This window comes from Squalius cephalus (genome assembly GCF_949319135.1).
Source record: "Squalius cephalus genome assembly, chromosome: 7".
Classification (NCBI taxonomy): Eukaryota; Metazoa; Chordata; class Actinopteri; order Cypriniformes; family Leuciscidae; genus Squalius; species Squalius cephalus.
This window is the reverse complement of record NC_137128.1, coordinates 40,570,503-40,595,931: the sequence shown is the minus strand read 5'-3', so window position 1 is coordinate 40,595,931 and position 25,429 is coordinate 40,570,503. Positions and strand designations below refer to the sequence as shown.

Sequence of the window (25,429 nt, the reverse complement as noted above, 5' to 3'; positions counted from 1 at the left end):
CATAGCGTTGGTAAAGCATACTGAAATTACATCCCTACAAATTTATTAGGCCCTACTGAAAATAAATGTATCGAATTTAAGCAAAGTAGCCTAAATGTTAAGACTGTAAGCCCTTTGCTTTTTAGTAGCCTATAAAGGACTCTTATAGCCGACTTTGTGTTACTTTAATTTGTAGAGGATTTTTTAACTCAAACATTAACACTGAAATAAATTACAACTAAATGATTGTAAAAATTTTGGCACACCACGACGAGTGGCGCTATGCATTGTTCTAAAGCCAGGTTTTATTCTGGCATGTTGAATTAGTGTTCGACAAACGCGGCGGCGCGTTCATTTGAATGAAGAGCGCTTCTCGCTCTGCGAGCGAACACACACTGGAACGTTAGGCCATGTCGCATCGAGTGAATCGTGGCCGAGTGGTTGAACTTACGTTACGATCATTTAGATGACACGGGTTCGAATCCCGAACTTACTAGGACTACTGATTTTTTTATATTAGCCTATTAATGCATTTTATAGTCTATTGTTGACGCAGAGAGATTTGTCTAGTTCTAAAACATAGTTTTTTTTTTTTTTGCTTATAGTCTATTTACAAAATAAAATCACCATGCATTTCCATTTTACACTAAGGAGCAAATATTATACAATGACTTTACTTCTGTAGCCTATAATAATTCCAATGGTAATTTCAAAAGCAGTTCTGTTAAAATATATATATATATATATATATATATATATATATGACGTTTAAACGACAAACAATAAAATCAGAACCAGTATTCTGTTGCGTTCATAGTGGCAGTAATGCATCCACGGCTTTTCAAAATGTCACAAAGCGTCTTGAGATTGTTTTGAATGAAATATTGAAGTTTATAATTAAGTGTTTGGGCACACCACGACGAGTGGCAAACTCTTTGTTTTGTTTTGCAAACTCAGCTAGCCTGTGGGGGGTTTGGAGAAGGCAATAGATGCTTTATCGTGGGGGTGCAGGACAGAGGTGTTAATGTTCCTTCTTTCATATGGAGAGTGTCGGAGCCAGCCTGTTGAGCAAGCAAAGGCAAAATTCTTTTAAGGATTAATCTCAAAATCTCCAAAAGTCCATAGCCTATGTGCAGTAGGCCCTATATCTTATTAAATTATATATTGTAGTTTTATTGATTGTATTTAAAGGTTTTCCACACACAATTTCAATTTAGGAGATACAGAGCTCTTTAATTCGCGACCCACCTCGTTTTATTGTGAGGTGAATTCAGCAAGGCATGTTGTATCTTTGAAGGAACAAAAGCTATTTGTTACAGTTTTTTCTTTCGTGATTTGTGTGGATGACACACAGCGACATATACAGTATTATCAGCTGTATGGTGTTTTTTTTACGCTGAAATGCTTAATTTCGAGAAAGACCCGCCGCGCGCAGTGAGGGAGACCAAACTTACTAAAAAAATACAGAAAGGCAAAGAAAAACGCCTGTTCTTAATTTATGTTGCTTTGAACTTTCTTCGTTTTGTACCGTTTTAATTTTTTAATTTAGCTGCAATTTCTTTGACAATATAAATTTAAAATGTTGCAAGAATAGGCCTAAGATTCTGTGTTTCTTATTTTGCATCACAAAGGGAATAAAATCGCATCGATGCAACCCTGTTTAAATAAATAAACTTTCCCGACACTTTATTCATACCTTGAAATGTGCAATGGGTTTTCAAACTTAATTAATTTTCTTTTTCTTTTACATTTTCATTGTTTATTTTTTTAATTGAAAGCAATACTGTATTGAAAGTATTTTTCTGATTTGTTCGATCTGTTTTGAAAAATGTCTTCCGTTGCTATGGCCGGGTATCACTGTCAGTCATCTCAATCTCGTGAATGATTCACACACACACAAAAATAATTTAGCAGATTAAAGACGAGCTTCATCATCTTCATTTTCTGGTGCAATCGGCTGACAGTCTTCCTTCATCTGATGTGTCGTCTTTGCAGCGGCTCAACTGGAATGTAGCAAATTGATGTTGTAATGTACAATTGATAATTAAACAAGATGATTGACTTTAATAAACAGATGCATATTTAAGCATCAAGAACGGAAAAACATAAACACTGTCGGCTATACTGAGATTCGATCTCAGATCGCTTGAAGCTTCGAGAGGCTATTGTTATTGCATTGACCACAGAGCTATCGTCTGAATAGCCTAGGTAAACTATTTTCTCTGTTTTAAAAGTTTGTCATATGTCATATTTTTTTAACATTGGCAATTTACTGTCTCGAAATTATGTGTCGAAAAAATTTTTAAAAAGTGTTTTTACAAGACATGTGCTGTGTGTTTGTTTATTTATTTATTTATTTATTATTATTATTATGCAGATGTTAATTCAGCTATTCTGTTGGATAAAAATTGTCCCTAATGTAAAATGGAAATTAATGGTAATTTTATTTTATAAATATAAAATATTTAAAATAGGCTATGAGAAAAAAACAATAGGCTATGGTGTAGCAATATTTTAGAACTATCAAATCTTTCTGCATTAATAATAAAAAAGTAGCCCATGTTTGTTCGGGATTTGAACGTTATAGCCTACCACTCGGCCACGAATTTGTTTTGTTTTATATTGTTTGAAATGTATTTTTACATATTTTGCTTTCGTTAATGTTAACCAATTCTGTTGTAGCATAATAGGCATATTCTTTCCCTAAAAGTTTGTTTTATTCTCTGCTTTGTTTGTTTATATTTTTACATATTCAATCAGTCTCATTTTTGTTCAAATAATGAAAAAAAATTTTTTTTTATTTTTTTTTTACAAGATCTTGCGCCACATTTTTTTTTTTTTTTTTTTTTTTTTTTTTATAAACAGATAGGAAACTTACCTTTTAAAATGCCGCAGTTGCTGCTGTGCGCGAACGACTTTGAAATTCGACTGGTTTATTTTTGCTGCGGCAGTAGGCTAATAGGCATTGTGGTTGATTATTTATTAAAGAATTCAAATGATAATCATAACAACATGTAAGCCTATTTAATTCTGAATATAACAAAGAATGCTTAAACTGACTAACATCGGGTAACTGCAAGTCCTGAAAATGTTTTAATTTTACGGTAAATTATTTTAATTTATTTCACTGTTATGTTTCAGTTAATAAATCTACAAACACATTAAAATAACACGAAGTAAGTAACCTATTGACATAGCCTTTCTAAATTATAGAAAAACTGGGCACACAATGTTAACGTGTGTCTACTTTGTTTAAATTTAATGAATTTGAATTCGTTTAACCACAATATTTATCTTGAATTTATCTGTGACCTCAGCTCAGATTACTGCCGCGGCAGATTACGTCATAAAGAGAATAAACTGACACTTTTGAAGTCTGTGATTACAGCGCCACTCAGCGGTAAAAGGCAGCAAATACACATCCCAATTTTGCCGCCGCGGGAACGGCGGCGGTAAAAGTCTCATTCTGGGGTGCGTTTCCCGAAAGCATCGTTGGCCAACTATGGTCGCAAGTTCATCGCAATGTCCATTGAACTCTATTGGTAACGACGGAACTTGCGACCATAGTTGGCCAACGATGCTTTCGGGAAACGCACCCCTGGTTGGCCACCATCTGTATATGCCTATATTCCTTTGCTCTCTACCATTTTTCTCTATCACCTTAAATTGCTTTCAGGATCTGGATAGCTGGGGATGGAGATGATGGGTAGGTGAGGTGAAAGGGTTAGTTAGTTTTCTCAATCACAGGTCCAGTGCTTTACTTTATTGTACTTTACAATACTTGTACTTCATATGATTCATGTCTCTGTATGCAGTCTGCTAATGCTGAGTGGAAATTCAATGGCAAATAACTGAATATAGGCTGATAAGGAGAGACAAGACAGTTGGCAAGGATATGCAGTTTCTGAAAAACTGGTTTGTTGTACTTCTACAACCTGTTTTTCAGAAACTGCATATCCTTGCAAACGGTCTTTTCGTAGAAGCTAGACTTGACTGCTAGGAACAGAAGAGAAATTTTGAACACTGAGTACTTTCCCCATCCTAATATGGTAAAAAGGTATGTGCGCATCTAAGACACCCCACACTAGGCGTATGGCAACTTATGGGTAGTGATATTCAATTTGAAATCTAATATGCAAAATGGCAATGTATTTCTGTATTTAAAATGTACATTTTCATGCAAAATGTGCAACATTTGGAACAAAATACTCTTTCAAATTCAATAATATAATTTACATTTTCTATTTCCTACACTAGTTATACCATATAATCTAAATGTATATTTTAACGTTTTATAAGTAGCAAGATTAAAATGAATCGCTCCGCTCAAAAGATTTCAGAGGATGTTAGGTCTCATGGCCTCAGCAAGCATCATCAGTACTCCAGCTCGGACTACTGCACATGCATCCTCTTCAGCGTTGGCTAAAACCCCTCGTACCAGCTCATGCGTGGCGATCGGGCCACTTACTGATCAGAGCGAGTCACGGCTGAATAAAAGCTCTGACTCCCTGGAAAGTGGCCGACTGGTTGCAGTCCGGCGTGAGTATGGGTGTGGTTTCGAAGAGAAAAGTGATCTCGACAGACGCCTCCAATCTAGGTTGGGGAGCCCTTTACGAGGGCAGGCCTGTCTCTGGCCTTTGGTCAAGCCCAGAGAAGCGCCTACATATAAACTGTCTAGAGATGAGAGCAGTCGCTCTATCACTCAAAGCTTTTCTCCCATTCCTGAAAGGCCACCATGTCCTTGTCCGGTCAGACAGCATGGCAGTGGTGTCTTACATAAATCGTCAGGGCGGTCTCAGGTCAAACAACCTGCACACCATGGCCAAGAGTCTCATCATATGGGCTCAGCACAACCTGTGCTCACTGAGGGCAGCGCACGTGCCAGGAATCCTGAACCAGGGCGCAGATATGTTATCCAGAGACAAAATTCCCCCCGGGGAATGGTCCCTTCACCCCCAGACGGCTCAGTTAATCTGGAGCATCTTCGGCGAGACAGAGGTCGACCTCTTCGCTTTGGAATACAATGCTCGTTGCAAAAGACACTTCTCAAAAAGCAAAGACGCGCTCGCCCACGAATGGCCGAGCCGTTCCCTATATGCGTTCCCCCCGATCGCGATGTTGCCACAGGTCATCGAGAGGATCAGGGAAAGCAAGTGTGCAGTGCTACTAATAGCCCCTCTCTGGAAGACCCAGCTATGGTTCTCCGAGTTGGCGCAGCTGCTAGAAACAGCCCCTTGGCCGATTCCTCTGAGGAGAGACCTCCTCACTCAGGCGAACGGGAAGATTTGGCATCCCCGTCCCGACTTGTGGGCCCTTCACGTATGGCCCCTCAACGGGTACCCGGGTGCCTCCCGGATAGGGTGCTAAAAACCATCACTGAGGCTAGAGCGCCCTCAACCAGACGCCTTTACGCTCAAAAATGGACAGTGTTCTCCAGCTGGTGCACAGCACGGAACCTGGACACATACTCATGCGAGATACCAAGTGTACTCATTTTTTTACAAGAGCTGCTGGATGCGGGTCGAACCCCCTCCACGCTCAAAGTATATGAGGCGGCCATAACAGCTTATCACGCTCTTGTGGCCGGACATTCACTGGGAAAGAACAATCTCATTGTGCGTTTCCTTAAAGGGCTGTTCGAGCCGCTTCGGTCTGCAGACCTGAAACATCTCTCGCTCAAAACCTCTCTTTTACTGGCGTCTCAAAGCAGAGGTTACCGCGCTGGATAGTTGACGCTATCGCGCTGGCTGATGAGTCTAAGGCAGGGGTTCCCAACCTTTTTTGTGCCAGGGACCAGCATATTCATCAAAAAAATTCCAGGGACCAGTTGTCAATTTTAAGATGCATCGTTTGGAACATATCACTGTGTAAAACAGTAACAGCCTATCATTTATTTGCATAATGAACTAGATGGCAACAAAGGCTACTTGTATGAATATACCAATCTTTTTAAACTTTCAGACCGGTTCACAAAATATTTCCCTTTACTGCCATACAATTAGGTCTACTTCAAAAGCAACTCCCACAGCACTCACTCACTAGCAGGTGGCAGTAGGCTAATGGCAAATTGTATGAAAATACCAGTCCATTTCACCTGTCAAATCTCTCCAGAACCACTAAAGACAATCACTTCAACAGCAACTTAGTGTTTTCACACACCAACAGGTGACAACAAAGGCTAATTGTATGAAAATAAGTGCCAGTTTCAACAATCAGACAGTTTCAGAATACAATAGCAAACACATAACTTAGTGATTTCAGCCAATCATTTTTAAAGTATAAAATTAGAGATTAAACTTTAACCTTTAACAAAAAATACCAAATCAGACCAATGAGAACAAAACTATTTTAATGTGAGCATGAACTGCTTATTGATATTACTATATTTGTAGCTGTGCACGAGACAAGCTTTTCTTCCTGAGCATCCATAAAAAACATGCATCCAAAACAATGCACACAAATTCCAGGATACAATAAAACGAAATTTAAAAAGGTCTGCTTTACAAATATGAACGAAAACCAGCTTACAGTTTTTCACCACAAATAATACACAACGGATTTGGCGCCACGGAATCGCCTGTTGTCATAAATCCATACCTAATGTATGAGGTATCGTATTTATGAAGCGTGACTTTTTCTCTCTCGCTATTTTCGAGTTGGTCATCGCCTTTCCTTTTACCAGAACTGTCCGCAATGAAATTAGCCATTGAAAAAAATATTGCGGCCCGCTCATCTCTCCACTTCCCTGTCACTTCAGGTGCAGCGCGCTTTTTTGCAGTCCGTTCAGATATGACGCGTTGCTAAGCAATCGCAAGGCGCTCAAAGAAACACATTTTAATCTATTTATTGTTTAGGTTTTGGATTAAATAACATGACGTCATAGCACTTAAAAAAGCATATAAAAAAGAAAATTATTATTATTATAAAAAAAGAAAAAAGAAAAAAAGAAACATTAGTCTGGGAATATTTCAAGGCCCGGTACTAACGGGTCCACGGACCGGCACCGGTCCGGGGACCGGGGGTTGGGAATCACTGGTCTAAGGGCCTTCTTTGCCCCTTAGGCGTCAGAGCTCATTCCACGAGAGGCATGGCCTCGTCATGGGCTTGGTCGACTGGATTACCCATTGAAGATATTTGTGCGGCGGCCGGCTGGGCCTCGCCGTCCACATTTATCAGGTATTATAACCTAGAAGTTCCCAGTTTAAATACTAAGGTTCTTTCAACATAAAATGTGTAAGCACAAAACCCCTTGAACTTGGGCCCGATATATATCCGGTCTGGATTTAACTCGAACTACAGTTCTCATACATATGTATTAGATTGTAGAGTGTGGCCCCTTTTATGTCCACCCTTGTTTCCCTATTAACGCCCGTCACTGACCGGCTTGGGTTCATACTTTACTCTTATAGCCTCAGGCTTTTGCTTCGGGCCATTACATGAGCGAAGTTAAGCACGCACGGCGTTTCAAAAAGGATTCCCATAGCGTAAGCTAGCTTACGCAATACGAGAGACCTCTCGAAAGGGAACTTCTCGGTTACTAACGTAACCTCGGTTCCCTGAGATGAGGGAACAAGTATTGCGTAACCCGCCGTGCTTTGTGCTTTATCTGGGGATTCCTTCAGTCGTTTAAACCTAGATAATATGGCTCGAAATGGGCGCTTTATAGCCACTGGCCACGCCCATTCCCGCGGGCTATGACCTGCTAGGGCGCTAAGTGTCCTCATTGGTTTGCGCGTCTGAGCCGCCTGAGCCGCCTCACCATAGGTTAGTGCAGTTGCTGCAGCACAGCCAATGACCGCTCTCTCCGCTCATCTATGTATGCTGTGCAGCTGCACTGCATTTTAAAGATTTAGCTTCAGTATTCTCGAGAAAAGGAGTTTTCCCCGTAGCGTAAGCTAGCTTACGCAATACTCGTTCCCTCATCTCAGGGAACCGAGGTTACGTTAGTAACCGAGAAGTTTTCGCGATAGAAATCTGGCACTCTATTGAACGAAGTTAAACTGAGAGAGCGTGGCGTTCCCAGATGGATCATAATCCTCTGACATTTTTGCATTTATTGTAAAGTCCTAAACATTATTTGATGCAGGTGGTTTTATTTTACAACTTTACAATTTAAATATTCAACAAATCAGAGGGGTTGATAACATTAAGGCTGATGCATTATCCCATACTTTTAATGTGGTCGAGTAATGGTTGATTTATGCCTATTCCTTGGATCTCAACCATTTTTCTCTATCAACTTTAATATAAAATAAAGAGGAGGGAATGATAAAAAAGCAGGGCAGGAACATGCTGGGCAAGCAAGTTTTTTACTTATTTTTATTAATTTATAGAACAGTGAATTGTAAGTCCTGTTTTCGTTTTTTTTTTTGCCATGATATTGATATGGTAAATTAGTCAGGTATCATATCAAAATCATAATTTAGTCATCATGACAAGTTTACAAAGGACTTTGAGACACCATATTTCCTAATGAGGTTCTTTTAATGATATACCAGTTGGAGTGACATTTGATAATGAAGGATCCCATTTCTTTGATGGCATTTTGAGATGTGAGTTCATGTGAATGGGATGTGACTTGTTGTCTGCCCAATCACAGTGTTGCAAGGAGTAGCCCTGATTCACTCTATAAAACCACAGTGTTTAATGTAAATGAACAGTGTCTAAACCTGAAGGGGACAAATCTTTCTGGAGTAATACAGTGGGGGAAAAAGGTATGTTGCTTAAATTAAAATAAATTTTGTCAATTCTGTCCTCCAAACCAAACTTCAGATGATATAATTATTTGTAATGACTGCTAGGTAAACAACTGAACACAAAAAATATATACTGGTTTTCAGACAAAAGTAACATATATAATAAATATTTTAACCACACCATCGAACTATGTTCCCGGGACACCAGTATTTTTCGTAAATGTCAGGTCAGGCCAAGCTGTCCGGTGTGTTTTAAATGCTGTAATCAAGCGTGCCGCACAAGCCCTCAAAAGTGAAGCCAAAACGTCTCGATCGCCCCCCGGTGACTGGTCCTGGTATAGGTTATAAGTCCCGCCTCCCCGTGTTATTCAACGGGACGTGAGACCAACTAAACAATTAAATTACACTTCAAATATCTTTTTTCCAAAGGTGGTTTATTTCATTTGCTGTCATTTTTATCACGCTGATGTAAGTTCAAGTGTCCGTTTCAAAAATAAGTTGGCTTTTAGTTAGTTACGTGATGCGATGGTGCAACGTCATGATTGACAGCTGTGATTGACAGGTTCTCTGAGCGAAGTAGTCACTGAAGCACCAACGGACGTTTTTTTCGGGATCTTCGGAAGACTGAGGAGATTGTATTTACTATATTTTAACAAGCCTCTTGTCGTACTGCAATCAATTTGTAAAAAGTGTGCAGAATCCACTCTCCCTGAGTGCATTCTGCGAGAGTGAGGGCGGAGCGTTGATTTCGCGGCTTTACTTCCTGCTCACGACTGCGCAGGTCTGGTCCCGAGATCGCTACTGCGCAGACTCAAGTTCCAATATGTCAGCGCCATATCGGGACTCTGGCGGCTTCAGTTCTCATCAATGGAAGAGAGCGAAGGGGCGTCGTCCATCTTTTTTTACAGTCTATGGCTGTAATATACAATTAAATGAATTACAATATCTGTGACCAAAACAAAAGATTAATATTTCATAGTGCGCTTCATAAGTGTATTGCAGATGATACCAGAAGTTAATACACAAAAGCTGTGGAAGATTGTTATATATAAATTATAATAATTTATATTTCAAACAATGTATTGTTCTCAAATCATTGTCAATTAATAGCAGTTTCTAACAACTTACACCATATTGTGACTGTGCCTTAGTAGATGTCAACTGTATCAAATAAGCTTTGTTTTTTCCTTGGGCTTTTGGAAACTAAGCAGGGAACTTTTCTGGCTTGGGAAAAATGCTCAAATGCTTTAAAAAGTGTGTATATTTAAATACACTCTCAGAAACAAAAGCAATCACTTTCCAAAAGGTTCACCTTTGTACCTTTTTACCCCTTAAGAGTGCATATATTTTGGGTACAAAGGGGCTAAAGGAACACCTTAAGAAAAAATGTGCTTTTAACTATTCCATAGTGTATGAGTGCAGAAAAAAAATATTTGTATTGAATATTTATGGAGCAACAGATTTTGTGTGAAAATAAATAAATCCTTATAAACGTACGAGGTGGCAAGATAAGGGTAAAATACTCACCAGCATGGGGCAAAAGGCACACATTATTTATACAAATACTTTAGCTTTAACTTTGTCAAAGTTAATATCAGGGACGTCACTAGGATTGAAAGACAGGGGGGGCTTAGCCCCCAGGGTATTTGTAACTTGTGTTTATAGAAAATCTTACAGTGAATTTGAGTAAAAAACAAATGTACAGGTAGGCTATATGTTTACCTGTATTTGTCTCTTCAACCCCGTTACTATCTTCAACCCTGTTACCCTAGTCTCAACCCTGCCACACCTACATTTTTATAAAAAAAAATATTAAGTTTATGAATAAGTAATTTAAAGTTTGTTGAACTTAGTCAGAAATTTTCAGAGCAATCATAAGAATACTGATTTTAATTCAAATTCTGAAGTTAAGCCACATCTTTGATCAAAAATGATAGGGTTGCTGTCACAAAAAGTGCCCATTTCAGGCTTTAGGAAAGCATAAGTGTAAAATTATTTGTAAATTTGATGGTGCATGCAGCCTACAATTTCTGGTAGGCTACGCATTTTTATTATTTCAATTCAATTATTGTGATTTAATATTGACTCATTTGGATAAATATTAGGTACTCAAGATAGGCGTTCATTTTTCTCAAGAAAAAAACAACTCACCTAATGCTGTAAACATACAGACAGCCCTATCAGCTGGTAGTAGGCTATTATTTAAGGTTAAAAATAACTCAAATTAAATATAATGCGCTTTTTTATTATAATAACAACAACTTTATTTAATGATATAAGTAAAAATATAATAAATATGTAATATAGAACACATATTTAGCAAAATACTCTCTAGTTTTTTTCTTCTTTTCAACTTTTCAACTTTTCAACTTCTTTTCTCCAGCTATGTTATTGACCTCTTCACGCTGATAAAAAACACTGATTGATCGATATTATGTATGAGGAATACCTATATATTTCGGTAAGTTGTAGCTTACTACTGTATCTTTCAACAGTGTTCGTGTTTTTTTCTGTGTGTTAGAAAAAGGATGTGTGGCGTGAGAGCGTGTGAAAAGTGTCAATTGTGTGAGTCTCACGGTGAATGCGTGAGAGTTGTCTTTTTAATTCTGTCCAACTTCCGACTTTTCGGCTATTTTTTGTAGCTGGATATATATAATTTGTTGCGTCTAAATATGAATTAGGGGGGTTTAGGAACATTTTGGGGTAGCTTCAGCCCCCCGATATTCTTTCGAAAAAATAATTTTAGCAAAGTTTGCACTATTTTCTGTTTATTTTGATAAATACAAGAATTCAGTTTTGTTTAATAAATATACTGTCATTAAAATTATTTTAAAAATCCATACAATTATTTAAAAAGGTAAATATTTTGAACACGCTGAATTAAATCCCGTTATAATTCAATATAGATGTACAGTAGTAACATTAAATATGATGTGATTAATATAATATTTTTAAATATGATGGTTTCATTTGGTATGGTGACACCCAACTTGATATATGAAATTTACAATCTGAATCTAACCATGTCATGTCAACAAATGGAAAAGTCTGGCAGCTATTTTTTTATTATGTTAATTCGCAGGGTTGCCTTTTACCACAAATACTATACTTTTACATATTCTTGCATTATTGAAAAACTGTTGGTTTAATTAGCTTGAACAAAACTGAAAATAGTTAAGACGTATGTCTCAGAATATATACAATAATTTTAACAATTCTCATTTGCTACTTAAATCTACAACATAAAAAAAAAAACATTAGATATTAGATCATATTAGCACAGAATCAACTTTGTGCTGCTGCCCGCGTCAAGAATTAGCCAAATTTCAACGTGCATCTTGAAGAGTGGATGTTTTGGAAAGTGCTGCAGAACATTTTTGTGCCATCTAGTTGTTTAGAGGAGAATTCAAATGAGCTTTTTGTCACGAACCACACTCAAGGAGACAGGGAATAATCCAAGTGCAGTATTTTTATTGGGGAAATCTGTAATCATACATCCAGTCCAGGCAATAGGTCGTAATCCATTAGGCAATCCAAATACAAGAACATACAGGCTACGCAGGGTATCAGAAGTGTGGTGTGATAAACAACAAGGACTCCATGACAAACACTGACACAGACAGGGTATATATACACAGACACTAACAAGGTGTGGGGAAACAGCTGCGTGCAATGAATCAATAATAATACAGAACAGGATGATGGAAAATGTAGTGAATGAGTGAAAGACACCGTGGGGGAAGAGGACCTCTAGTGGTTACCCAGGGAAACACAAACCAGACACTGTGACACTTTTATCCCTGTTGTCCCCCTATACATAAATTGTTAGTACCTTTGGAATGTGCACCAACCCAGTGACAGCTTTTGTAACTTTTTTCTGAGAGAGCAGCTCTTCTGTAAAGTCCTTACTAAGGAATTATCCAAGCATTACATGGTTTGATTAATGAAAAACTATCACTAATTGATACATTTTCACCAGCATGATGTAAAGATGATCTAACATGCTACTCTTAATGACTGAAGAAATCTAAAGAGACCTGACTCATGACATGAGACTGATTTAAATGTTACAATCATATTTAACACTTTTAATATATCATTGGTGGGGGTTGAGGAGATTCACTATGTTAAGCGCTTTGAGTGCTGAGAAAAGCACTAATTAAATGTAATTAATTATTTTTATTATTATTATTATTTTATACTCATCATGAAATAAATTTATCATCAAATTCATCATCATTCATCATGAAATAAAAATGTCAAAAACTGTTTTCAACATGGATAATAATCATAAATGTTTCTTGAGCATCAAATCATGATATTAGAATGATTTTTGAAGGATCATGTGACACTAAAGACTGGAGTAATGATGCTGAAAATTCAGCTTTGCATCACAGAAATAAATTACACGACTTAACTATATATTCACATAGAAGACAGCTGATTTAAATTGTAATAATATTTGACAATATGACTTGGTGAGCAAAAGATACTTCTTTTTAAAACATTAATAATCTTACCGATCTAAACATTTTGACCGGTAGTGTGTGTGTGTGTGTGTGTGTGTGTGTTTATGTATATATATATATATATTAGTGGTGTAACGATACGCGTATTCGTATCGAACCGTTCGGTACGAGGCTTTCGGTTTGGTTCTCGGTACGCATTTTCGAACCGAACGGTTCGTTGGACCATTTTTCCTGCCGACCAAAATTTCGTTATTTCAAATGTAGGCGCGTAGCAAGCGTTGCTCATAATGTAAGAGACTCCGGCGCGACCACAACATTGTCCAACATCAAATGGCAAACGTAATGCAAGCGGAACGAAACTGCTGGTTATTGTGTGGTTGAAGGACCGTTTATCAATATGTATTTATATATTGTTTTGTTTTATTAATACAGTGTATACTTCTTTCTTGATATAACCCCGAAAGAATGGAAGTGAAATGTGACAACATGTTCAATAGTAACATGATTGAAACATTGTAACATGAGCTTAAAATGCTATCTGATCTAATAAAAAGAATACAAAAAATACAAAAGACAAACTAAAATATTTTCTCAATAAAATACAATTATTAACTTATAAAAGTTAGCATAATGGCATTTTTTTATAATTAAAAATATATATATTTTTGAGTTTGACAACGAACACTGGAAAAAAAAGCTATACAACATAGTTCAAAATATAATAATTAATAATTTCTTAACATTGACTCTCAGTCTTAATTCACATTTTTCTCATGTTTTCTCAATAGAATTAATAAAAGTATAGAATAGAATAGCATAGTTCTAATAGACACACATTGTAACACAGTGTTACAACATGCCCCACCTGCACAACTGGGATTTAGACCTTGCTAGTGTCTTCTGCTAGTTAGCAAAACATTAAATAACCATACCAACTGTTAAATAACATATTCGAGATTAAAATAATATCAGATTTGTCTAATTTAAAAAAACAAAACAATAATAGAGATGGAAAATTAACATAAGTATGAAATGTACTTTTGCTATGGTTAAAACAATGTTTTTCTCTATATAGTGTTGATATGGCAACTAATAAATACACTAAGTTTTTACAATTTGAAATTTTCAAAAAGCTACACTAGGTTGTTTTTTTTTGTTGTTTTTTTTTTTTTTGGATGGGACAGCGCATTTTAATGAACGTACAATAGAAGTTCACGTAAATACGCCGGATTTAGCACATCTAATTTAATTTCCATCTTCTTCAGCTTGTGTGGAAGTATTTAAAACAAGTGTGTTACAAATAGCTGAGCTCGCTAAGCATCATCTTCCTACGCCAATGAGTTGGTAAAAAGCAGAATTTTACATCAACACAATCCCTGAGAGAGACAATAATAGGGTCGGACCTAAGGAATCCAAAAGTTCTGTTTTAGAGTACATTTTTAAACTGTTATAATGATAGAAGCATTTTTTCAGATTTCTCGACGATTAAGCAGCACTGTTCCCAAACGGCTCAGATACCCTCAGGTTCATACATAGATTAGTTATGGTAATTATTTATTGTTAAATTGACCAAAGGATTCATCAAATATTCAGAAAATTAACAATAGATTAACTGGAAAAATAACTAAGATTATACAATTAAATGTTTGCAACAAAAACTATTGTGAACAGGTTGGGATAGGTGTTGGATAACCAAAATCTTATTTCATGATACAATTAATTAAGAAAAAAAATGTACATGTTATTTTATAATTACATTATAGATATTTTATTTTATCTGTGTTATTAAAAATAAATTAATCGACTGAGAAAAAAATCATTAGTTACAGCACTAAGTACACTCACCTAAAGGATTATAAGGAACACCTGTTCAATTTCTCATTAATGAAATGATCTAATCAACCAATCACATGGCAGTTGCTTCAATGCATTTAGGGGTGTGGTCCTGGTCAAGACAATCTCCTGAACTCCAAACTGAATGTCAGAATGGGAAAGAAAGGTGATTTAAGCAATTTTGAGCATGGCATGGTTGTTGGTGCCAGACGGGCCGGTCTGAGTATTTCACAATCTGCTCAGTTACTGGGATTTTCATGCACAACCATTTCTAGGGTTTACAAAGAATGGTGTGAAAAGGGAAAAACATCCAGTATGCGGCAGTCCTGTGGGCGAAAATGCCTTGTTGATGCTAGAGGTCAGAGGAGAATGGGCCAACTGATTCAAGCTGATAGAAGAGCAACTTTTATTGAAATAACCACTCGTTACAACCGAAGTATGCAGCTAAGCATTTGTGAAGCCACAACACGCACAACCTTGAGGCGGATGGGCTACAACAGCAGACCCCACCGGGTACCACTCATCTCCACTACAAATAGGAAAAAGAGGCTACAATTTGCACGAGCTCACCAAATTGGACAGTTGAAGACTGGAAAAATGTTGCCTGGTCTGATGAGTCTCGATTTCTGTTCTGATGAGTCAGAATTTGGCGTAAAAAGAATGAGAACATGGATCCATTATGCCTTGTTACCACTGTGCAGGCTGGTAGTGGTTGTGTAATGGTGTGGGGGATGTTTTCTTGGCACACTTTAGGCCCCTTAGTGCCAATTGGGCATCGTTTAAATGCCACGGCCTACCTGAGCATTGTTTCTGACCATGTCCATCCCTTTATCATGCATGTGGTGGTGGTACCCCCCCCCTCCCCCCTCCCCCCTCCCCCCTCCCCCCTCCCCCCTCCTCCCTCCTAAATGGCCCCCACAGTCACCAGATCTCAACCCAATAAAGCATCTTTGGGATGTGGTGGAACAAGAGCTTCGTGCCCTGGATGTGCATCCCACAAATCTCCATCAACTGCAAGATGCTATCCTATCAATATGGGCCAACATTTCTAAAGAATGCTTTCAGCACCTTATTGAATCAATGCCACATAGAATTAAGGCAGTTCGGAAGGCGAAAGGGGGTCCTTCAAACACAGTATTAGTATGGTGTTCCTAATAATCCTTTAGGTGAGTGTATATTAAATCTGCCAGCAACTTTTTACCAGCACTGTCTCAAGATAATTTTACCCATAATTGAAGATGGCTCAATGAATGCTGTTTTGCAGCTATTCAGTCATATGTTGTATATCTTTTTATTTAACATCTACAACAAAATTATAATCCAAGACTTTTCCACTAGAAAGATGTCTGACTCTGAAACCATTGAACTGGCTTGTCTTGGCCGACCTTTTCAGCTGGGAATGCTTTATGACTGCCGAAGCGATGTCCTCATTCCAGGTAATAAAAAGCACATGAACACATTGGGGAGGAAACAATCTAAATGGTATATTTCATTACTTTGTTAGATTTTATGCTTTACCTTTGGGGAAACTAATTATCAATATATAAATTGTTCCCAAGGAATAACTCTTTGGGATGGTGAGATGCTGCAGAAGAATATCAATGTACAGCCACAGCCAAACACTAAATTCAAAATCATTGCCTCAGACTCAAGTGAAGACAAAGTAGAAGCTTTAAATATTTCTGCATCTCTTGAAGCCAGTTTTCTGGGTGGATTAGTTAGTGTGAAAGGCTCAGCTGGCTATTTAAATGACAAGAAGAAGTCAAAACATCAATCTCGAGTCACCTTACAGTATCGGACAACGGCACGTTTTGAGCAGTTAACTATGGAGCATCTTGGAGCAGGGAACATAAAACATAGCAATGTATTTCAGGAGGGCTCGGCCACACATGTTGTTACGGCTCTATTGTATGGAGCTCAAGCGTTCTTTATTTTTGACCGCGAGGTTTCATCCAATGAAAATCATCAAGAGATACAAGGACACCTGCATGCAACAATCAAAAATATACCTTTAATATCAGTTGAAGGTGAAGCATCTTTAAAAATAAATCAATCAGAAAATGAGAAAAATAATAAATTCAGCTGCACTTTTCATGGAGATTTTGCTTTGGAAAATAATCCAGTTTCCTATGTAGATGCGATCAAGGTGTACTCAGAGCTGCCAAAACTGTTGGGAGAACATGGAGAGAATGCTGTGCCCATGACCGCATGGCTTTACCCTTTGAAAAAACTAGATTCAACAGCTGCTCAGTTAGTCAGGGAGATCAGTGTAAGCTTAGTACGACGTGCACAAAGGATCATGGATGAACTGGATAATTGTGACATTCAATGTCAAGACCTGATGAGAGACAATGTCGCCATTCAATTCCCTGAAATCAAAACTAAAATCAGAAAATTTAAGGACCTCTGCTCAGAGTACAAAATAGTTTTTCAAAAACATCTCTGCAGGCTTCTTCCATCCATAAGGGGTGGAGGAAAAGAAGAACAAGAACTTGCTGATGCTCTTAATGACAAAGAAAGATCACCATTTCAGGGTGCTCTGGTACACAAGTATCTCAATGAGCGAGAGCGAGAGATGAATGTCATTAGATCTTACCTCGAAATCATGCAAGAAGTTCCTGTTCTTTCATCCAGCAATGACTTGGACAAGGTTGTCTTGAAAGCATCCAATAACTATGTGATAGCTTTTGCACTTTCCTCCTTAAATGAAAAGGAACTGTACTTTTCAGACCTGGAGAATTACCTCAAAAAACAATCGCGTAACAATGGAGAGCAAGTAAGTTATGATCAAGACTCCTCAAAAAAGACAGATAAATGGTTTTCCTCAGGAAATGCAACTACACTGTCCAGGCAAAATATACAGTCCTTCTTAGATTTCAAAGAAGCCAATAAAGGAAGAAAGAACATTGAATTCCGCATTGCATCAATCCCGGATGAACTCATCACTGCCTCTTCAATTCATGTTTATGAAAGGGGGAGACTCATAAGCTCACAGTACGAGCTCCCCTCAAAACCCCCAAAACCAGTCTTCTTGAGTGTGGAGCATGACTGCATACATCTGCAAATCAAACCTCCTGTCCACGGTGTTAGTTGTGTGAACTCGTACTGCATTTCATATCAGTCTGCACAGAGCTCTGAATGGACAGATGTGTTTACTGATGGGGTTTCTGATCAAGTCACAGTCAAGCAGTTACAACCGCATAAAGAATATCGTTTCAACTGTAAGGCGGTGTGTCGTCCAGGAGTAAGTCTGACTAGTGACACAACATCATTCTTCAGGACTCGTCCATGTGCACCTCCTGGAGCACCGATAGTGAAACGAGTAGAATCAGAGTCTGCAACTGTAGCCTGGGATGTTCCTACATCTGTGGGAGAAGATATTCTGGTCACTGGATACGTGTTGGAATTCAGAGAATGCACGAAGGATCAGGAAAGTGAAAAGCCATGGAAGTCTTTGAAATCTCCAAACAGGGAGTGCACTCTTCGGGGACTGAAAGAAGACACAGATTACGCAATCCGAGTGTTTGCAAACTGTGGAAAGGATGGAGAGAGTCTCTCCAGCACTGAAACTGTGTTTTCAGCCAGTTTTAAGGGGACACAATCAAATAAGGATGGGAGTGGGTTGTTCTTGAATCAATCTTCACGAATAAAAAAGGGCAATCCATCAATACATACACTGACACTACACAAAAAAATGGCAGAGACTGTTAGTTTTAATCAGTATGTCTTCGGAAGAAAGGTTGAGGATGTGAAAAACAAAGTTATCCTTCTTTTGGGACCAACGGGTGCAGGAAAAACCACGCTGGTTAATGTAATGGTCAATTACATCCTGGGCGTAAAGTGGCAGGATTCATATCGCTTCAAACTAATCAATGAAGTGACCAATCGCTCACAGGCTGAGAGTCAGACATATAATGTCTCATCTTTTGAGCTGTACAATCAGTCTGGCTTTCAAATTCCCTATTCCCTCACAATCGTAGATACACCCGGATTTGGGGATACAAGAGGGATCGCACATGATAAACTGATTACAGAGCAGGTCAAAAGCTTTCTTTGTAGCCCTTTGGGAATCGATCACATTGATGCCGTCTGCTTTGTTGTCCAGGCCTCTCTTGCCCGCCTGAGTGCCAATCAGAGATACATCTTTGACTCAATCCTGTCCATTTTTGGCAAAGACATTGCAGAAAACATCATAATTTTGGTGACATTTGCAGACAGTAAAAACATCCCAGTTCTAGAAGCCATCAAAGCAGCAGATCTGCCCTGTCAAAAGAATAAAAATGGACAACCCACCCATTTCAGTTTCAACAATTCAGCTGTGTATGCAGACAAAAAAGTAGAAGAGCCTACAACCTCTGACAATGATTCAGATGATAACGATGATGAAGATGATAAACTGACCGAGCTTGTCTGGGACAAAACCTTTAAACAGATGAAGGCTTTTTTCAAGGCATTGGGGGCCATTGAAAGTAAAGATCTGACGATGACTATAAAGGTCTTGGAGGAACGAGAGCGCCTTGAGAAAGCCATGAAAAGTCTGACCCCTCAAATAACTGCAGGTCTCTCTAAAATGAGTGAAATAAAAAAATTCAAACAATGTTTGGAAAATGAGAGTGACAGCATGAAGCAAAATGAGGATTTTGAGCAAGATGTAGAGGTGATGAAAGCAATCAGAACCCCTGTAAACTGTTTTACCATGAATTGTAACACCTGCTTCTTCACATGTCACTCCAACTGTTTCCTCCCTGCAGAAGATTCTGTGCAAACTTGTGCTGTGATGGAGGCTGGACACTGCATTATCTGCCCTGAAAACTGCCATTACTCTGCTCATTCTAAGGAAAATTTCATGTGGACGTATGAAACAAAAATAGAGAAAAAAACTATTAAAGAGCTGAAAGAAAACTTCATGAAGGCAAAAGGAAAGTTTATGGACTCTAAGCAAATACTTTATGCACTTGAAGAGGAACTCCATGGAATTGAGGAAAAACTAAGGAAGTTGATCAAACTGTCCTCTGATTGCCTAAGAAGACTGGATGAAATTGCATTGAATCCAAAATCTCTCTCCACAGCCGATTATCTCGAAATCCTAATCAAAACTGAGAAAGAAGAGAAAAGTCCTGGCTTTGAGGACCGGGTTGTTGGACTCGAGAAAATGAAACAAGAAGCTCTTATTCTGGTAAAGATTGGTAAAGGAGAAAATTTGCTTGAAACAGAGCGCCGGATTATGGAGGAGAGAGAGAAGCGAATGCAAACTGTTGCCCTGAAAATGATGAAAATTAAGAAAGCTTTTAGTGCCTTTCAGTCACAGAGCAAACAGAAAACATCTGATCAAAAGGATGGAAGTGCTTGCCTTGAGGGACAGGAGATGTCCTAAACAAAATAAAAGGCAGCATTGTTCAAAAAGATTTAGGAAAATTGAAAATTTGCTTAACAAGATGTTACTTAACACGTGTAAATCAATAATCATTTAACATCAAGAATAATGAATTTAAGAGTTATTTTATGCTTTTAATATTTGTGTTTTCAACAATGATGCAATGTCAAATTGCAATGTCAAATGTCAAAGAATCCACATGTCAAATGTATCCATGTCAAAGAATCCACAACAATCATGTACTGTAGCTCAACTGGTGCTAGCAACACAGTAATAATGGCTCCAGAGAATGCATGAAATTAGCGTGTTTTTTTCTTCTTCATTTTTTTATAGCTTAAATGCTATATAAATTGCATTGCTTAAATTGGATAAAAGTTTCTGAAAAAAGTATAAATGTAAAAAAAAATCTTCATTTTTGTGTTTAGTCTTGTGAAATCATGCAAACATTTTGATATTTGTAAAATACTATGAAATGCTATAAAAACAATATATGATTTCAAGCACTTCCTTTATGTTTTAAGAAATTATAAGTTGTATTAGTATGGCATAAAACATTTTGAAATTAAGAAATATGGATTTTTCTTATGGTAGAGTTTATACTGTATTGCCGCAATGCGCATGTGAAATTTTCCAAATTCCCGTACAATTTACTACTGTTCAAAAGTTAACAGCAATTGTATTATAATTAATTCTACTTATGGGTTTTAAAATGATAATTATTTGTATTAGTAGTAATATTGTTTTTTAAAAAGTAATTTTCTCAACTCTGTGAATTAATAAAAAGATATTAACTGTTTAACTTAATTGTCAATTCATGATTTTACTTTTTAAACCTTTGTGAAGTTTATTAATTAGTAAATTAGTTTGAAGCCTGTTTTGCAAAATCCAGGTCCTGAACATGGACTGCGACTTGTAAACAATGTCCAAATTTATTGCCATTACGCATTATGACTGACTGTCATTCGTGTTAATCAAACAACAAAAGACAACGAGAAGATCACTTTTGTAGCTTTAACAAAGATTAGTAATATTTAATTCATACAGCCAAGGGCCAAGGCTATAATGTTATTTAACATTTGATTTCCTGAACAATTCATGTACATCAATCTTTTTTTATTGCAATATATAATTCCAGAAAAACTAAATATTGCAATGTAGTGCAGTAAAAACAAGTATGAAAAATAAAAATAGACTATGGCACAACCTTTACAACTCTGTATGTCAGATTGACAGGTAATGATATTCTGTAGCCCACCCTCCATGGTGAATTAATTAAATACATAATTATTATAAGAAAAGAAAAAATAAATCTAATAAAAGGTAGCCTGGCTCCGCCCTCCTATGTACTTCCGCTCAATTTTCATGTTCCTTCATTACGTCGTCTGGGTTTGCGGTATATTCGTGGGTTTTCTTCGGCCAATTTTTACCGGTCCAATCAGCGAACAGAGGGAGCGGCTGAGAACGATGACGTTGAGGTCGTGCGCTAGTTTGAGTTGAAGTTTCGTCACGACTAAACGTTAGCGATTGGTTATGGCAGATCCAGAGTGGCTCTGGGCAGATCCAATGGGGAGTACAAAATAAATGTACGAGAGTCTGATAGGACCAGGTTAAATAAAAAATACACTGACATAAGAATTAGAAAAAGAACATCAGAAATATGCAAAGACATAAAATACATTGTGATATGAAATGTTAATATTATGCATTATAAGTTAATAATTTTTGTTATAGGGGTTCAGCTGGCAAAAACTTTTTTGGGAATACTCGGCCCATGACAGTCACAGTACAATAAAATACAACAGCTTTTTATACTAAAACTTGAAGAAATTCACACAGCATAATGCCAAGACACATGCTAAAGAGTCAGGCAGCAGCACTCCTCTCATAAACACATACAGTGCACAGGCCTCAATACATTTATTCAATTCTGGACCTAATTTCAACCATGATGATCAACATCCCGTTTGAGTTAGCAGACGACAAAGTCATTTCAAACTGTGTGCTCATAACAAGATTAAGGAGTGCAATTTTCATGTTTAAAACATCAAATCATGCAAAAGTTTTAGGGGATCCACGCTCAAGCCCAAAGGATTACTTGTTATGGGACATTTAAATATCAGAAGTATTGCTTCAAAAACAGAACAACTGGTTACGAACTTACAACTTACTGGTTACGAACAACTGGTACTTGCAAACTCAACCTTTAATTTGCTTTGCTTTTCGGAAACATGGTTAACAGAATCATCACGAACACCACATACTCGTCCCGGGATATAAAGTCTTCAGAAAGGATCGAAAATTTGGAAAAGGTGGTGGGACTACTAATGTCAAGGACAGCATAAGATGAAAGGAAATTTAATTTAATACATTTAATATAGAATGCATTGCTGTAACAATTGTTTTATCCCCATCCATGGCATTTAATGTAATTGGTGTATATAGGCCTCCCTCATTAAGTAGTATGTTTTATGATCATCTAATATTTTTTTAAAGGGTTTGATAGAAATAAGGAGTTAATTCTGTATGGGGACTTTAAGGTAAATTGGATTGAGAAGTCAAATAATAAAAAGCTTCATGAGGTAGTAAGTCAGTTTGACCTCTCACAGTTAATTCAGAGCCCCAGAAAAGTTACCTCATCATCTCAAACTCAAACTGATTTAATATTTAGGAACAAATCAGAAAGAATAACTATCAAAAAGTCAAAAAGTAAGAACATTAACAAAACATAGGTTTTTATATCAACAAGAGAAATACATTTTCTAAACATTATACCTAAAAGATTTCTAAAGAGAAATTGAAAAAAATAAACTAACGAGATTCTGTCCACAGATCTAGATGATGCTTCTGAGTGTCTAATGGTCAGATTAATAAGGTTCAAGGCGAATTCAGTAGCAATGTTACATTTTCTTGAAAGAAGCAGATATGTTAAGTGTATTTAGTGTACTCTTGTGTACTAAATTGTAACAACTTCAAGCATACTTTAAGTATATGCCTGTGTACTGTGTAGGGATTAATAACATGCTTGATTAGTGATATTAAAAGAGTTATTTAGTAGAGTCTGTTTCTTTAAGTTGTTTGTTGCTTGTTTGACATATGCCTTTTCAAGATAAAACCCAAGAGATCGAAAGTGGAGAAGAGCACTTCAAGAAAGCAGCTGTCGGTCAGTCAGTCACATGTGTCAAACTACACTCCTGGGGTCTACTGTCCTGCAAAGTGTAGCTCCAACCAGCTCCAAAACACCTGCCTGGAAGTTTTTAGCAATCCTGAAGACATTGATTACCTGGATCAGGTGTGTTTAATTAGTTTCTGGAGGGCCACTGTCCGACAGAGTTTGGCTTCAACCGTAAGTTTGACTCAAGACAAAAGAACAAGCTGCAATCAAACTTACTGCTGCATTGAACAAAGTCTCAGATTGGTAAACTTGCTCTCATCTTACTTTTAATGTGAGTAAAACTGTATGAATGTATTTTCTATTAAAAGAACTGATGGGCATCAACCAGATATTTTAGTTAAAGGAGAAGCAATAAATATTTTTGAGCATTTTAAATACTTGGGTATGATTATAGATTCTAACTTAAACTTTAAGGATGTAGGAATTGATTAGGAAATTCTGGACAGTCTGTTTCGGGGGTGACCAGACCCTGAGAGGACAAAAGGACCTCTCTGGAGATTACCATTTGAACTGGCTCTCATGCACCATCAAGACGAAAGTCTCACCTCCGAGTCATCCGAATCTACATCTCTTTCCCTCTCCCTTCACCCCCTCTCTCTCATGCTCAGATGATCACCTGATTTCACCCAAGAAAATGTATAGTTTAATGTGAATGATTATCACAGAGTATTTTCATGTTTGGTATCGTTTAAAATGTCACAGTGTGACTGGTACAAATGTCTCATTTCAGAATAAGTAAAACACAAGGTAATAAGGTTTTAAGAGTTTATGGATAGCTGACTTACAAAGGAAGGTGGTCTCTCAAGACAAATGGTCACTCACCCCCAAGAGGTGCTACCTCTGAATGCAAATTTCTTTTGTTAGCACATGTTGCATGTGAAAGAGGTCTGACTATTTAATGAAAAGCAGCAGGGAGATCGAGGCCTTTTCTGTACTTCAGATTGGCCCGTGAGGCTGAGAGAGAGATCTCTCAGCCTCATGTATTTCTTAAAGTTGGGTTTGCATCTTCTCTCAATTCCAGAGGATTTGATGTTTTGTATCGATTATCTTTGAATTGATTATGAAATTAGCATGATACATTTACCTGACATAATAAATTGTTACATTTGATTATTCTAACTGATTTTGACATTGTTCATTTAAAGGGGCATTCCACCCATTTGAACATTGGTTTTTATTTAAAGTGGGTCATATGTAGTCGAACTGTAAAATAAATTTTGAATTTGGTGCCTTCGTGACCGAGGAAAGACAAAAAATAACTTCAGGACGCATTTGTATGAAAGACAACAACTCCCACAATGCACCACATTGCACAGCTCCGCAAGCCACTCCCACTAATCCAGAAAGCGCATATCTGCCTATAAGAGAAATCACTCTTCCGTCTACAAGGCTAGCTACCACCAGAGCTTGAAATTCATTTCACACAAAATGTCTAGTTAGTTGGCGAACTCATTAGTGCATTACTCCTCGTTTGCATTTCTTTCGAAAAGGTGAATTATTGCATGGTACCTGGATGTTCAGTCAGAACATTTGCGGTGCGAAACTAGGATAGTTCTCAACACAAACGTCCGTGTCCTCGTCTGATTCAGAGATTTCGTCCAGGAGAAATAGTCATCGTTGAAATTCTTTGCCGCAGACGGACTCTATCTCTGTGTTCGTAGCGGTTCGTAGTTGCATAGTGAGATCACCGGCGCCACCAGTCCGCGAGCCTAACTCGAGCCAGTCCGGGCTCCTCGTCCGCGGCAGGCAGGTCTTCTGCCTCGGCTGCTCTTCGCTATAATGCGGCTTGTAAAGGTAGCCACAAACACCTGATTCAAGCATCAGACTTCCAAAATCCTCTTCTTCTATATCATATTGAGCACTCTCCTCCGCTATTGTCATAACTTTACATCTGTCTCCACAGCGC

The 25,429-nt window shown here is 37.6% G+C and overlaps 1 protein-coding gene across 1 annotated transcript; it reads left to right on the top strand.

Annotated features, from left to right (window-relative positions):
• The first annotated feature begins 8,635 nt into the window (after positions 1-8,635).
• LOC307161694 (uncharacterized protein) lies at positions 8,636-24,633 on the top strand. Its single transcript, XM_079876571.1, has 3 exons — positions 8,636-8,693; positions 16,316-16,413; positions 16,537-24,633. The coding sequence occupies exons 2-3, from the start codon at positions 16,320-16,322 to the stop codon at positions 20,349-20,351; spliced, it is 3,909 nt and encodes a 1,302-aa protein (XP_079732697.1). The 5' UTR covers positions 8,636-8,693; positions 16,316-16,319; the 3' UTR covers positions 20,352-24,633.
• Positions 24,634-25,429: the final 796 nt, after the last annotated feature.

What these genes read in the sequence shown, in the direction of transcription:
- LOC307161694 (XM_079876571.1), top strand. Translation starts at nt 16,320, where the DNA reads ATGTCTGACTCTGAAACCATTGAACTGGCTTGTCTTGGCCGACCTTTT. An exon ending in AAGCGATGTCCTCATTCCAG is followed by an intron (nt 16,414 to 16,536) that starts GTAATAAAAAGC and finishes ATTGTTCCCAAG; the next exon opens with GAATAACTCTTTGGGATGGT.